The sequence below is a fragment of the Metopolophium dirhodum genome, chromosome 6 (genome assembly GCF_019925205.1).
Source record: "Metopolophium dirhodum isolate CAU chromosome 6, ASM1992520v1, whole genome shotgun sequence".
Taxonomy (NCBI): domain Eukaryota; kingdom Metazoa; phylum Arthropoda; class Insecta; order Hemiptera; family Aphididae; genus Metopolophium; species Metopolophium dirhodum.
The window spans coordinates 11783514-11800206 of record NC_083565.1 but is presented as its reverse complement, the minus strand read 5'-3'; the positions used below and the strand labels follow the sequence as shown (position 1 = coordinate 11800206).

The 16693-nt window shown below is 33.3% G+C and overlaps 1 protein-coding gene across 4 annotated transcripts in view; it reads left to right on the top strand.

Annotated features, from left to right (window-relative positions):
- Positions 1–15733, top strand: part of LOC132947959 (protein roadkill) — a 50285-nt gene extending 34552 nt beyond the window's left edge. For 3 of the 4 annotated variants that reach the window (XM_061018231.1, XM_061018229.1, XM_061018227.1), the window contains 8 exons: positions 7838–8063; positions 11520–11641; positions 11741–11892; positions 11960–12087; positions 12306–12498; positions 12611–12789; positions 12873–13015; positions 14242–15733. In XM_061018231.1, the coding sequence (XP_060874214.1) occupies positions 7983–8063; positions 11520–11641; positions 11741–11892; positions 11960–12087; positions 12306–12498; positions 12611–12789; positions 12873–13015; positions 14242–14386 (1143 nt within the window). In that variant the 5' untranslated portion in view covers positions 7838–7982 and the 3' untranslated portion in view covers positions 14387–15733. The remainder of the gene's footprint in view (positions 1–7837; positions 8064–11519; positions 11642–11740; positions 11893–11959; positions 12088–12305; positions 12499–12610; positions 12790–12872; positions 13016–14241) is intronic. The other variant, XM_061018230.1, reaches the window with a different exon arrangement.
- The last annotated feature ends 960 nt before the right edge of the window (positions 15734–16693 follow it).

Below are 16693 nucleotides of genomic sequence, written 5' to 3'. Positions count from 1 at the left end.
TTACAGGGGCTAAAATATATAAAGTATTAAACATTTTTCCAAGGATAAAAATAAATATAGCCCTGGATTCGTTTGTCTATTTATTATAAAATTTACTTTTCACGCGATTATATTTTATACTTTTTTTTAATCCTTATGAATTATGAATATTTTCGTAAACTAGTTCACGAAAGTCCTTATAGGCGGCTTTGTTACCCTTGACATGATATGTATTATGTAAGCAAACAATACTAAGACAAGTGCATCTTTTTAAGACTGTACCGTGTAGACTCATCTCCGAAATATTATAATTGTAGAACATACAGTAAGTTGACGATTTAAAATGTAACAAGGCCATAACCTCATTTTTCATTTGTATAATTTGCGGGGCCATCTGATACGAGGGTCACCGGAATGCCTTAAAATAATATAATAACGTTAGTGGTTGGTTAGGTATACCTACATTTTTAGAAAAAAAATAATCAGTTTTTAACGCGAAAATTTTTATAAATTAAACTTAAGATTGTTATATTTATTTTAATAATAATACGTATCAATGTATTAATTATATTTTTACTTAGAAACTAAATATATCTGTATATTAGTCCAAAATTTATTATTTTAAACTTTGACTCGTTAAGTTTAATTTAATTTTCTTACAATACAATAAAAAAAATTTTCTTACCTAACCATAAACAGCTTTTTTTTTAATGTTTGTAACTTGATGGTTGTATTGATGATATTATAATATGATCTTTTGTCATTACCTATCTATACATTATTATACTTCGAGAAACCCGAAATATTGAATGTTCCGTTCGCTCTTACTCCTTGACCTGTTAACCAACTTAAAAGAGAGGACGCGGCCGTATTATGAAAAACCAAACGACCGGCTCCAATTAACCGACATTGGTGGTTTCTCTTTCTCTCCCATACATTTTGTCCTCTCATCTTATTTACCTACCTATTTGTTTTACAAGGTGTTGTACATTTGATTGAACTAATTTTTAATCGATTGCGTATATTTACTTCCTATATGCCTTGAACTATTTTCAAGTACTACTAAAGTAGTCAAAATATTTACCTAAAGACTATATGCTCAAAAAAAAATGTGGGAAACTATTTTAAAATCACCAAAAACTTAATTACGTTGTCACTCACTATATATAAAAATACCAATATTATCGTTACAACTATATCTACAATGTTTTTGCACTTACAACTTCTATCAAAATGTCGGATATTTTTAATACATTCATTATCTAAAATACTCGATTAATAAAAACATAAATGTAACATTTTAATTTTAATTCAAATTTCAAATTGAAATTTCCCATTTATTATATCTATTAGGTAATTAAAAATGTTTGGTTTTGTTATTTTTATTATGTTATAAATATAAAATAATAATTTTATGAAGTTATAAAAACAATTTATTACTTTTACATATAGAGTAAAATATGTACAATATTGTTTAAAGTTTTACATAATTAAGCCTCTTTTGTACAAGATTATTCCTATAGTTTGTTAGTTCTTATCTAACTTTCATAAAATTAATTGTACTGAAAAAAAAAATAATAAATACATTTTCAAAAAACAATATTATAGTTTCAAAATTGGTTTAGGTAGGTACCACATATATATATTTTAAAATAAAACAAAATAGAGAGACAGCTTAAACAATTTTCCATTTCTGGGCACAAACTGTTTTATTCATTTTGTAAATGTGAAGTTGGCAAGATTAACTTATTTCGAACTTTCTAGTTTTTAACGATTTCTATATTACATATATGGTTTTTTATATGTATTATAAGTCTTATTGAGAAAAAATCTATAATTTCTCGACAATTATTTTTGGTTTTTTCTTTCTCGAATCTTATATATTATATAATCGAAATATTACTAATAAAAACATGTAAAATTAAAATAAATAAAAATAAAAATAATTTAATGATAATAATAAATTATTGATACTATTTGTTCTACCAAAGATTATAAGTGAGAATAAAAAAAAGTCAAATTTATGTGGCAATAAATGGGTTAATGAGAATACAAGAAATATACAAATGTTTACAATATAATATTATGACTAAATAATAATATGATAAACAGTTATAACTTTTAAATATATGCAATTTACTAAAATTTAACTTGATTCCTTTGATACTTTAGGCTCGCTAGTCGCTTCCATACAGGGTACAAACAAACAAATGTATCCATGTTTACATACGCCATTTTTCTGAACAACGCTGCTATCGCGATGCGTAGTTTCTACTTTATCCAAAACAACATTTTGAACATGTTTTATTGAAATAAGCCACGTACAAAATTCGCTCCGCGACTTTATGTTCCAAACATTTCGTGTGAAATATTTCAATGATAATTGATAACATTTATTCGAAATAATGCATCAAACAAAGTTCGGAACTAGATTTGTTTATATAGATACAGACCTTAGAGAACTACTATAGTAGACGATGGCTGCGCTTTCATAAGTCAATATAATATTCAGCCCATACTTTATGGTTTTTACATATTAATGTAAGGGCATTATTATTGATGGTCCTTTTTATAGGGCAGCTGAAATTGATAACTGTATAAATATAATGATATAATATAATTATATAAAATATAATATAATTCATACCTATTGGAAAGGAAGGAAGTAATCGGTCATACTCATATATACTATATATTAAATATTGTAGGAGGTTTAAATGCGACGAGGCCATGTGCTATTTAATATATAAAATGTTCAAACGTTTTTCGCCCTAGTCCGTCAGCTCCTTGACCCGCTAAAGAGGTAGTCACGTCAACCGGTTCATGTTGCATTGTTCCAATTTAACATTATTTTCTAGTCATATGTGTATGTACTATGTATGCTACTTTTAAACTGTCAATGAGGTATTACAATTGCTTATATTTGTATTTACTCGAGAAGGTTTATGATTTTAATATTTTGTTATTGCTCTCAATTTACAAAACAATACATAAGTAATAAACGTCCGCGTTCGTTGTGAAATAACCAGACCAAATACTTTTTAATTTAAACATTTTTAACAATATAATTACTATGTTTTTTGTTTGGTCTTTAACGGCGATAACATTATTGTTATTAAATTGCAAATATTTAACATTTTCGTTTGAATCACAACCACATTTATGTTAATAATACCTTAAACATAATATACTTATGAAGTTTCAATGTACATTCTCTATTATAATGTATTTTATTACTTTAATCCAATTAGTTATGGGTCTTCTTAAAATTGCTTAGATGGCATTGACTATAGTCTATAATGTTTGTTTATGTCGTAAGTAATTTCCATTATTATTTAAATTAATTGTATATATACAGTATTGGTTTTACCATTTAATAATGTAGTACCTATAAGCAGTTAATGTTACATATTCGTATCAAAAATTCTTCTTTAAATATATACCCAATCCTGTTACCTTAAAAAACCTAAAACTACATCGTCAGAATTTATAATAACAATAACCATGAATCAAATTCTCTGTTAATCCACCTCAGAAGTCGGAACCAGTGTGATGTATTATACATTTATCTTTATTTATTATATATTTATAATGATTTTGTTATTAATGTTACCACAATATTATAATACTATTATAGTATCTGTGATATAATATATCGAGGACCGTGTAGATTAGGTTACTATAGACGTTACTTTGCAACCGGTAGCCCGCCCGTCAATTTCACACAACCCGCTAAAAAATTACGAATACGAAATACAAAACAAAATTACAAGATAAAAATCAATTTATTCCCGTGATATGAGGTCTCATATTGAATATTTTAAAATAAAGTTACGACTATTACGGTCTTATATTGAAGTAAATTAACCAACACATTTTCGATTTTAAAAAATCGGTTTGAATCGTCAACATTTTAATATTCAACTGTTAAATTTGTTTAAGCTTTTTTGACACTACAATACGAGTTAAATAACACATTTCAGAATTTCAAAAAATGTTCACAATACTTTCAATTACTCGCCAATCCATTTATTAATAATAATAATATTGATGTTGACCTTAAATGGAAATTGATTTACAAGTTTACATAATAATAAATAATAATAGATTTACAGTCACTAGATGTTCTTAAAAACTCGTTCAAACTATCGCTTTTATTATTAATATTTTTTAATTCGTCCATCATTTTCAAAAATCAGAACTATGTTTACAAAATAAGTACAGTATGTTTGAATTTTCATTCGCGTGTGAATAGGCCTTTTCTCATTATATACAAATTATATACGCTTAACAATGATACTGTCCATCATGTATCTATAGTGGGCACAAAACATGTGAAAATTGAAAAAATAATAAACAATATAAAAAAAAAATCATATCAAGCATTTTACTAAACATTTGTTATTTGCACAATTTTATGTAACGTAATTTTGTCTATTTTATATTGCACTGAATATTCTTAAATGTACTATTTATTGATTACAATTTGATAGCCTTATATAAAAAATAAGGCTATCAAATTTTTATATTTTAACAAAAACCTTTTTAATTTTTGAACGTGATCTGAGAGTTGAAAAAGGTTTGCCTACCACTGAGGAGTTAGACCGTTGGTTTCGTTTTATCAGCCGGGCGGGCGTGCACCGTTAATCTGATTTCGCCGTGCGGCGGCGGCCGTGTGTACAATTCTCATTATGCATACAACATAATATGTACAACTACCGGCACGACTGGCAGAATAAAACAGCTAACCGCCGTCATGCCGTCGGCACAAATAACGGCATGTCGTAGTCGTTTTAATATCCGCGTGCGGTTAACGGAAACGCAACAGGTTACAGGTCTGAGGTGATGGTGTAAAGTTGACAATTTTCCGTCTGTATAATATGTCGTATATGGCCATATGAGTATGCGGCGAGCTCGATATAATATTATTATGTCAATAAAACGGCTTAACAGTTCGCGACAGGACATAATATTATATCGAAATGGTATTTTTTCTCTCCAATTTTTAATCAACGCGTCACCAAAGACAATGTTATAAAACATATAAGCAATCAAATTCACACGATGTATCGTTTTTATTTCTACAAATAACAATTGATCATTAACTAACAAGGTCCCGTTTTTCTTTGAGGTATTTCTCAGTAACAAAAAAAAGGCGATTAACTTTGAAAATGGTTAAAAGATTATACTGTTTTACTGTTTATTGCATGACAATCGATATTTAATCTACATGTTGTATATTATTTCACCTGGTTTCTACCTACACGCAAGTCGCGATTAAACAATTTAACTCTTTTCGATATCGGTTTTGAATTCGTGATCCGTCGCTTTCTAATCGTTTCTCCAGCGTATATAACACAATAATTAGACAACTGTGATTTCACTCGACGTTGTCTAGGCGCCGCTTCCTGTCCCAACAGCAGAAGCGTTTTCACGATTTCTCGGTTTTCTAAACCGCGTACACGATTGTGCGCACACTTTTATGGTTTTATGCAATCGGTTATATTTGTTATAATTTTTCTACCAGCTCATTTCTAATAATATATGCTTAGGCGACAATTTCCACTTTCATTATAATATTGTTGCGTTAATTTTCTACCCAATCACCAGAAGTCTATAGTCTTCTTTCGCGTACATTTTGAGTGAATAATGTACGAGTAATAAATGTAATATAATGTAAAATCTTAAACTTGTGAATCGGGGAAATACTCCAATATTGCGGCGCGTATAGTTATTGCCGTAGCGCCAAATCGTTTGTATAATAAAAGCATCTTTTGACGCGGTTCGTTTAAAAGACGCCCGTGATTATACGGTTATTATAATAACCTCACGACGACGCTAATAAGATAATGTACTGCGCCGGACGGAAGTTCCGGCACTGAAGTTCGGTCCATCCCATGCCGCGGCGGTGGCGATGTACGGTCTTGAACCCATGTAGAATCTTCGCGGTGTAACCGCCCGGATGTCTATGACCGGGCGCGTGGCATCGGTGGCGGACAAAGACACCGACCGACCGGTTCATCGGGATGTCATCCTCCTCGCCCCGGCCAAAGCAGCGTCGTTCACAGTTCGCTGGCTCATAGTTTACCGAGAGGTGAACGACTTCTGGACCAAGACCAATACTATGTGTTCTCCCACAGGGGCCACCGCGTGCACGCGCCGCCGCCGCTGGCTTCGTTCATATACATATAATAATAACATACAGTATTATGTATGTATATATTAGCATCGTCTATGAGAGAGAAAAAAAAGAGGAATGCGTGATGAGACTTGGCATGCGAACAGGAAAATATAAATGTATATTAAAAAAAAAAAAAAAAAAACCCGGGAACCAAGGATTTTGTGTACAGCGGAATAACGTACTTATCTTTCGTCGACCGTTTCTATTTAGAGCGCACGTTTGATTAAGTTTTTGCAAGGAAAAATAACGCTACAAATTTGTTTGGATTTTAAAACAACTGGATGAAATGTCATATTGTACATGCACATCACACTTTCTTCTAACTTCTAACTTGTATGTGTGTAAGACTTGCGACATGTCACTTATATTGTTTCATTGTTAGCCAAAGCGTGTACGTTTTCAATCTATAGTTTCAGTCTAAAGATTTTTGCGTACTTACTAAAATAACCGATAAATTATACGATGACTGCAAAGGTACGACAATCAGACAAATCCAATAGTAGTACTATATTATTCACGATAAGCCAAAGATTAGTAAACTTGTATGTAACATTACTTAGTAATGTAGGTATGAATGTACGATATGACTGTTGGAATTTAAATAATTTTCTATTGTTGATATATTATTTAATTATTTGTAAGACACATTATCATTACTACCTATCTTAAGATATATTTGCTGTAAGTAAGTAATAGTAGGTTTATTATATATATTATTATACCAATTTTTTCAAATACTTGAATATTATACGTAACTTTGCAATGAAATATGAATGCAATACATAATAATATAACATTTAATATAATATATTATAAAACGTTGTGTATAATTGAACGAGCTGAGACTAGACATTTTTGAGATTTTATTTCGTTTTGTTATCTCACACGTGTGAGAATATAGTTTTAGGAGAACAAACGTCGTCTTTGTATAGAACATTATTCATTAAACCTCACTTAGTTATTAATGTTGTAATATAATTTATCACAACGAATAGCTCATACAGCACTATAAGCATTGTAAAGGTACAAGGTTAAATGTAAAAAAAATAAACATTTACTGCGAACACTACTTAACACGTCTACATTTTTTTTTACTCAATAACCATACTTTTAAAACCCACTCGAAATAAAAATTATATATATATATATATATATCGAGTACGCCTTTAATTTATTCAAATGGGCATTATAAATAATTTAATATTTAAAATAATTGTATAGGTACACTCATTTTCATTTGAGTATAACGTTTAATCATGAATCATAATAATAAAAATAACCTACCTATTGTTATTGTTGGATATCGGGGGAGAGTGGCAGATATCGTTACAAAATTACAAGTTCCGGTAAAACATTATTTCACTTATTACACACTAATATTGTGCAATCAACAGACCAAATAAAAACTGAAAATCGTTTCAAAATGCAGTCATTGATTGCTTAGCAACATAACGTCGTCGCTGTTTACACGTGTGTTTTATGATGTGCGCAAACAGGGCCGGAGTACAATACATATTAACCCCGTCGCATATAATTATGTTATCAATCATTGCATTGATGATCTCCTTTTTCAAAACTATAAATAAAAACATGGTACATTAGTGCGTGATTTGCCTAAACGATTTGATGAAGTGAATGTTATAAAATATAACACGGACGTTTCTTTTTTTGTTTCAGGCTGCCAGTGGTGAGTGAGTGCTCGCCGCAGCAGACAGCCAGAGTGTCGGTAGCAGCGGGTTCGTCGGGATCGGTGAACGCGGCTGCATCAGCTGCCGCGGCCGCGGCGGCCGCCGTCGTGGCCGGTGCACCGAGCAGCAGCACCATGTCCGTATCACGGGTACCCAGCCCGCCTCCTTCGTCCGAGGCGAACACACCCGTGGCGGAGAACTGGTGCTATACACAGGTAAGAACGAACAATGTGCCAACCCTATTGTCGACATCACATTCATATATTTTATTATTACAACGATATTATAATGTACGCCCGTCGACCATCCTTATAATATTATATTCATGGTGTCATACGTACAAGTCCAAAACGGTGTCGTCGTTGACGGTTATACCTACTTTTATATTAATATTATATAGTTACACTGGATGGCCTAGCATAATATTAGGAAGTTATTAAACCAAAAAAAAAAAAAAACGGTACTAGCTATTACCAATCTAGGTTTTTTCGCATCACACAATGGCGATTATTATCGCGAAATGTAATGTTATTCCGTATTATTGCCGGTTATTATTATTGTATATCGTTGTTGCCGGTCATTATTATTATTGCGTCTCACGAGAAAATGCGTCTCCCGTTATAAACGCCCTGGATGTACGCACCAATGACGACGACGGCGATGACGATGACCGCGCGACGTTTGCCATATAATATGACCAGGTGAACGTCCTTACCCTTGGATGTGTATTCATGTGTTTAATAATATGTGCGTTTGTGTGTGTGTGTGTGTGTGTGTGTGTGTATGTGTGAAACAGCTTCCCGGGCGGCTAAGTTCGTTGGCCCAACGGACCTCCGGAGCCGTTGGCCTCTACACGGCGGTGGCGGCCACGCCTATATTATTATTATCATTATAATATATTATTATACCCATCCGAAGTGCACATTTTAACGCAGAATTACAAAACGTTTTTACGACAATTTTTTTATTTTTAACAACGGAACAAAAAAAACTATTATTTTTTATGTCATCGCCGCGGCCGTGTTCCCTCCCCCTGCTGTGTTAATACACGTGTATAATAAATATATTATAAAAGAGAGAATTTGCGGTGACGGCGGTGTCACGTGTCCCTCAAGGACGTGCGTTTTGGAGGTTATGTACGTGAACGCCAAAAGTGGGCGCGTGTAGGAGACGACCACGAGAGCGGGACAGAGTGACGGCGACCGTGGATCGATCCTACGCGCGCACTACAACGCGGGCCTGACCCTTTCAGGATAGTGCTCGGGGACCACACGTCAAGCCTCGCGCATTCAGAAAGTGGAATCGGTATAACAAGGAGAGGGCGGCGCGGACGAAGCTGTTTTTGCGCTCTGCGGATCCCGCCTGTCCCCTTTACCCTTGGCTGAATCGATAACTGCGCTCCGCCGTTCACCACAACGATGGTGTTACTTGGGGGGGGGGGACCGGGGGTGGCCCAAAGGCCAAAAGTTCGAGTTCAAAAGTTCGTATCCCTCGCATTTTCAATAGGTCACGGAGGAAAATACCCATTGCTGCTGCTGCTGCTCCCCCCCGCGTGTCGATTTAGTAGTTAAATATATAAACCTCTAACCGCGGTGTTCCTATTATTTAGCGAGCAGATCGTGTGCGGCGTGCTGTATGCGTGCGCGCACGCGCCGCCCGCTTGTGCGTGATGGATGCGTGACAGGCCGCCACACAGCAGAATACACCCCTCCGCGTGCCATTTTTTCGTCCGAACTGTAAACCTATATTATATGCCTGTATACATTTAAACGCCCGTATTTCCCTGCTGAGACGCGTTTACGAACCCCTGATCGACCTGACGGTCGTCGACCTCCTATCTCTCTCTGTCTCTCCCCCAAAACGCATTGCACAATATGCCCACCCACACAAACTCATCTCCGCTTAAATTTATTTCAATATATTTTGTTTTATCGAACGTTATTATTTATAATAAATAATAATATAATATCATTAATATCCTTACAACCGCGAATTTCCGACGACGGTGCCGGAGGTAGTGTCCGTTAATTACAGAAGTAGTAGTAGTAATAGTAGTAGTAGTAGTAGTAGTAGTAGTAGTAGTAGTAGTAGTAGTAGTATTAGTAGTATTAGGCACTTATAATATGACATATCCGATACAAGATGAATACAATAATATGCCTTTCCGGTACCCCTTCTACCCGTCCGGATAGCATACAATATCGCTCGAGCAAGGTCAACGGTAGCGTCTCGCTGTCGTCATCGTCGTCGTCGTCGTGTGCGTTTAGAGTACATTGGCCTTGGAGCGTTGGACCCGATTATGTGCGTATGGACGTGTGTGTGCGTATGCGTGGTGTGCGCGTGCGCTCGTGTGTGTGTGTGATGGCCCGAAAGAAAAAGCGCCTGCCACGATGAGGGGGTGGGGCCGATGACCGGCGCTCTTTTCTTCACCGCACGGCCAACGGCGGCAGGCGCGCTGTATTACCTCCTCGCTCGTCCGTTCGCTCTCGTTCTGCGGCGGAGGATGACCCCAACTACTGCTCGGAGCCGTCAAGGTCGCTCCGGCGTTTTTCGGGCCCTTTATGCCAGCGGGCGGCGGCGTACCCACCGCAGCTGCCGCTCACTGCCCTCCCTTCCGTCCACCGACCCGAACGCGCGCGCGTCGCTATCTAAATTGATTTAACGCCACAATGGTTCCTCAGCTCGCACAAATACTATAAAATTATGTGTTTTTGCGTTATTACGATCGTTTTAATATATTATAACAAAGTTAATGCTTTGAGTGCGATCTGCTGAGGTGGACTGCACGTCAATGCGTACTGCTCGTCACAATCACAAACATTTCCGAAGACCACAAACGATCTATAATTATTTCGCCGAAACGCCCAAAACTATGTATTTCGTTACCATTTATTGGACCTCTGCACTCCGCCGCCGCTCTTTGTCAGTACCTTCTTGACGCCCAAATTCTACACGCACAGTACGTGCTCCTTATTAATATTTTTAAACGCTTCAAATAATCGAATATTAATATTTGATGTTATTGTTTTCGAATACTACCCTTAAATGTAGGAAATCTGCTGATAATATTATATTCGTCGTGTGATATGGATTGGATTGCGCGTATCCTGTGATCCATTGGTACACAATAGTTATACAACCGAACATAATTGATAATATTATGTTCAACGTACGACGCAAACGCTGCGCAATAATAACGCGTTGAACAATGTTGCGTCTTCGCGGTGTGATTGACACGTTTAATTCGCATTATATTTTTAATAGTTTCGAAATTGGAATGACACTTCTGCGATAACCGACAGTGTGATTTTGTAGTTTGAAAATTCTCAAAATAAAAATTTATTGTGAATATTATTTCACACATTGGTATGATGTTTATACTCAGCACTATTAAATTTGGGTCAAGGCGTCAAATTCAAATGTTTTATTGATATTGTTATGAAACTACTGCTGCAGCCTATAATAGATTATAATGATTGTTTAGCCGTCGCTGTTAAATCAACTAATCTGAATTATTATTGGCAATAAGCAAAATATATTTTTATTTTTATCAATAATTTTATAGCTGGCATTGGCTGCCATTTTTTTTCTCATTATATCTACCTATTTAATTTTTATTTTTTTTATAAATATCAATACCAATACTAATACCTATTAATTTTTGTTTTTAGGTGAAAGTTGTTAAGTTCAGTTACATGTGGACTATTAACAACTTCAGCTTTTGTCGGGAAGAAATGGGCGAAGTTTTAAAATCGTCTACATTCTCCGCCGGAATAAACGACAAACTGAAATGGTAAATATTTATATATTTATTTTTTATACGGCTGTTTTATTTTTTCCTTACATTTCCAAATGAAATACTGATGCGTATGTAATGCCATGTTATATTTAGGTGTTTGCGAGTGAATCCTAAAGGCTTAGACGAGGAAAGCAAAGACTATTTGTCTTTGTACTTACTACTAGTCTCGTGCAACAAGACTGAGGTTAGAGCGAAATTCAAATTCTCAATTCTAAATGCCAAACGAGAAGAAACTAAGGCTATGGGTAATTAATTGAAATTTCACGCGTATAAGAAAATTGTTTTGAATGTGTATATTTTTTATTTTTATAGAGAGTCAAAGGGCTTATAGATTCGTTCAAGGAAAGGATTGGGGGTTCAAAAAATTCATTAGGCGTGATTTTCTATTAGACGAAGCTAATGGTCTTTTACCCGATGATAAACTTACCATATTTTGCGAGGTAATTTATATTTTCAAAAACCTTTTAAAATTTTATTTTTTAAGTGCTTTTTGTTTATATGTACAAACTATCGAGTTTTTAAACTATATTATGATTATAATTGATGATAAATCTCAATAACGATTACTGGTACTGTTTACCAACTACAATAAAATGAAAAATAAAATCCTGGCAAAGTTTTAATGTAATAAAAAGTGGCACGAATAATGACTTGACAGATGGCTCGTTTGCAGGTAAGCGTCGTAGCTGATAGTGTCAACATATCCGGTCAGTCAAATGCGGTCCAATTTAAAGTACCTGAATGCCGTCTGCCCGACGATCTAGGAAATTTATTCGAAATACAAAAATTTAGTGATGTAACGCTTTCAGTTAGCGGGCGAGAATTCCAAGCACACAAAGCTATACTTGCCGGTAATTATCATAATCGCATTGCCAGTTCACGTTAATCGCGCGAATTGTGTAATCCATAATATGTAATATAATAAATAATAAAATCTCCTTACGTTTCTTGACTGATATGTAGCGAGAAGTCCTGTGTTCGCCGCCATGTTTGAACACGAGATGGAAGAACGCAAACAAAACCGTGTCGCCATTACCGACGTGGATCACGAAGTCCTCAGAGAAATGCTTCGGTTTATCTACACCGGTCGGGCAGCGAATTTAGAGAGAATGGCGGACGATTTGTTAGCCGCAGCCGACAAGGTTTGTTCCTTTTGGTCATAAATACTACTACTAAATATTTGTTTAAACTTACTTTACGTTGTTTTTTTTCTTTCCACGCTCAGTACGCTCTAGAGAGGCTGAAAGTCATGTGCGAAGAAGCGCTGTGTAACAATCTGTCGATCGACAACGCGGCAGATATATTAATATTGGCCGATCTACACAGTGCCGACCAACTGAAAGTACAAACAATCGAGTTTATTAACACGTGAGTATACATTATATTTATGCTTTATAATTTATAGTATTATGCTTTATGCGTATTGTTTAGTGATAACTAATAAATTGTATAGTAAAGCAGCATAGGTACCATTTATTATATTGTTTTATTACTACTTGTAATTTATAACCAATGATATTATATGGTTGTATACTTGTATGCCTATTACCTAATTCGATGGTCAGTGGCGGGTGTAGAATTTTTTTTTTTTGAGGGGGGGGGGTGGACATTGTCTTTTTCCAAGTTTTACGACACAAATATTTAAAAAACCGTCCAATTTATTAACCCAGATGCTGGGACCTTCTGGCTCCCCTTAAATCCGCAACTGTCAATGGACTATTATAGAGGCCGCAAAAAGCATTGTGAGAATAGTTTTATAATTCTATTTATTCAGTCGAAATACCTATCATGGCGGATTTTATTACATTATACCATTACGCCAAATATAAACGCATTGATTATATAATATTAATATACTAAACAGCAATAAAATAATTATCTAAAATCACTATATCTAAGCCACCTAGGCACCTAGCTAATTTAATAAGTTATTATTTTTTCTTCTAAATTAATTATCAACAAGTCATAAAATAATATAAAATAATATGAAAAAAAATTGGAGGACAACTCCAATTTTAATTTTAAAAAAATTAATATTTTTTAATGACGTTAGCATTTAAATTAACGCATCGCAAATACTTAAATTTCGGACCATAAACGGCTACATAAATACATAATATTATAATAATTCAGTAAAGGTATAGGTTTGTCAAATTTATTATTAAGATTCAATAAATGTTTTCGCGAAATTGATGGTCAATAACATTGTTTAGATCAGCCAGGGGGAAATGAAATGACTTATAGAGTTATATTATTATGTTTAGAAACAGTTGCAAACATCGCAATAATTAATAAATATGTAACACGATGTTTAAAAAAAAATCGATATCAACCTGCCACGTGTAGGATTGGGTGTATCCACCGTTTGGCCTCTAAAGTCTTATAACCATTGAATAATAATATTATATACTATTATAATAATATTATGTAATGGCGTTGTTATAAACCGAGAAACCCACGTCGTTGTCGGTCCTCTTTTCGCGTCAATTGTCGGTCGTGATATAATATTATTATAATAGATTATATTATTATCCAATAAATGACGATAATATATTATATTCATGATAATATCGTTCCCATTTTCTATTTCACAGCCATGCGACCGACGTGATGGACACTACTGGCTGGAAAACCATGATACAGTCGCACCCACACCTAATAGCTGAAGCGTTTCGCGCGCTAGCCACACAGCAAATACCGCCAATTGGACCGCCCCGAAAGCGCGTTAAACAAAGCTGAAACGGACCGTCCACAGCGGTGATGCAGACTTACGATCTCACCAGCCCACCACCCCCACCCATCAACTCTTCCAGGGCACATATTTTGTAAATTTATATAATTTTTTTTATTATTCACAAAATTGTAATTGTAATTTCTATTTTTTTTTTTTTGTACATAATATGTTATTTCTAAAAATAAGAAAATTCCTAAAATGCAAGTAGCTTGTTTGCTGATAACGCGTTTGGACATGTTTGTATTCTCACAATATATAGTAAAAAAAAAAAAAAAATTGGCTAACGGCAATAGTCGTCGGAATGGCACATGTGATATGAGTGATATTTGCAGCCTAACCTCGTATAATTTTTTTTTTTTAATATGTTACATTATATTATACATTCATTATAATACAAGTACTATTATTTTAGTTAGTTCCATTATTATTGTTATTAATAAGAATATACAGGTTGAATTGCATAAATCTATAAGAGCACACAATTTTAATGGTCCATTGAATTGTTTAATTACTTGTTTTCCATTTGTCAAAGTGGTTCCTAAATTGTTTTGAATCTATTTTATGCAACTCAGCCATTAGATTTATGATAAACATTATTACATATTAATTAGCATTAAAAAACGATCATTGATGTTAACTATATAAACTAGGTCTCGTTATGAAATTTTTCGTTCAAACCGATTAAAATGGATTCTTATAATGTAAAGTAAACTATATTTGGACAGTTTACTGTTTCCATTATACTCGGTTTTTAATTTCTAACTCATTCTTTTTTTTTTTCTTTTGTGTGTGTTCATAAAATAACATAATTTAGATGTAAATACTTAATAATTTGTAAGACCGTCTGTGAAAAGAGACTGAAGAAATTTTCTTTGAATATATACCTCAGTTCGTAAATTAATCAATGCGTCCATTCAGTCGCTTTTATGATTATACAAACTACTCGAGAATATAATAATTTTTATTTATTTATTTTATTATCTATTTTCTAAAATATTAATTATTATTATATTGCTCTAAGTTTGTTTGATATTATTGTAATTAGTTGACCAAGTTTCTGTTCCTTGTAATTGTAAATAAGAATTTTTAGTCTCTTTTCTCAGCGTACTCTTTTCTTTTATTATTATTTGTTTTTCCTCGGTCACAATACGGGAAAACAATCAAACTCAAGCCTTTCCATGTTTATTTTTCCGAATTCATTTTACTCGTGTGATTCGCTTGTTGTGTGTTTACCTGTCGTATGATATCTACGTTATTCGATTACATAATTATGGTATTGTGAATAATTTTAGACTATAGACTCGAAGTATTGTTTTTTTTTTTGAAATAAAAACGCTCGTCTTTCAATCCTATTTTTAATTGTGTCCTAATTATTAAATTTTAAGAAATAAGATCCACAGAACTACAATCCTGTAATATGCGTATCTTTATGTTGATTACCATTTTAAGTACAAATCAATTTAAGACTAGCTATATAAACCAGTTGATATAAATACAATTTTTTTATTAATAAATTTTAATTTTAATATTTCAACTAATAAATTATTAACCATAAATATTTATTTCACATTGCCACATTGACTTTAGGCTTCAAAACAAAAATGTATCATTGAAATTCCTTAATGCACCTGGCAATAGCCATGACCTCATTTTTTGAAAAAAAAAAATATTTAAATAAATATTTGTTCACCTATTAAAACAGTTTCTGTTTTATATAAAATGTATGGATTTCACATGTTAACAAAATAAATTGTTGTACTCACAGTTATCACTAACAAATTCAAAACTAACAATTTTTACGTTATATCTGTATAAATATTGCATAGAATATTATTATAATATTGCAACTGATAAAAAAATATACTCCAATTGGATCTATCATTATCATTATTACTAGCATAGCACTTTACAGTAGCAGCATATTCATTAGAACAGTTGAACTCGGCTAAACAGTAATAATTTAATTCTGGACTTTAAAATTACTAGAAAATTATATTTTATATAGACTATAGAATACCATTGATTATTAATACTAGTATTTATAATCAATGAGAATACAAACTAAATTGAAATCTAAGTTTTTAGGACGTAATGTTGAGATAAAATAATAAGATGGAATGTAAATTAATTGGAATTAAATATGCCAAACAAAACAGAATAATGCCAATAAAATCCTGGAAAAAAACAATCGGAAATACAAAATCACAGAACTTAATGTAGTTATGTAGGTAACCGTATTATGAAATTGAAAGAATTAAAATTACATTGAAAACAAAATTCCGGACCTTAAATATATTGCCTATAATTTGTTT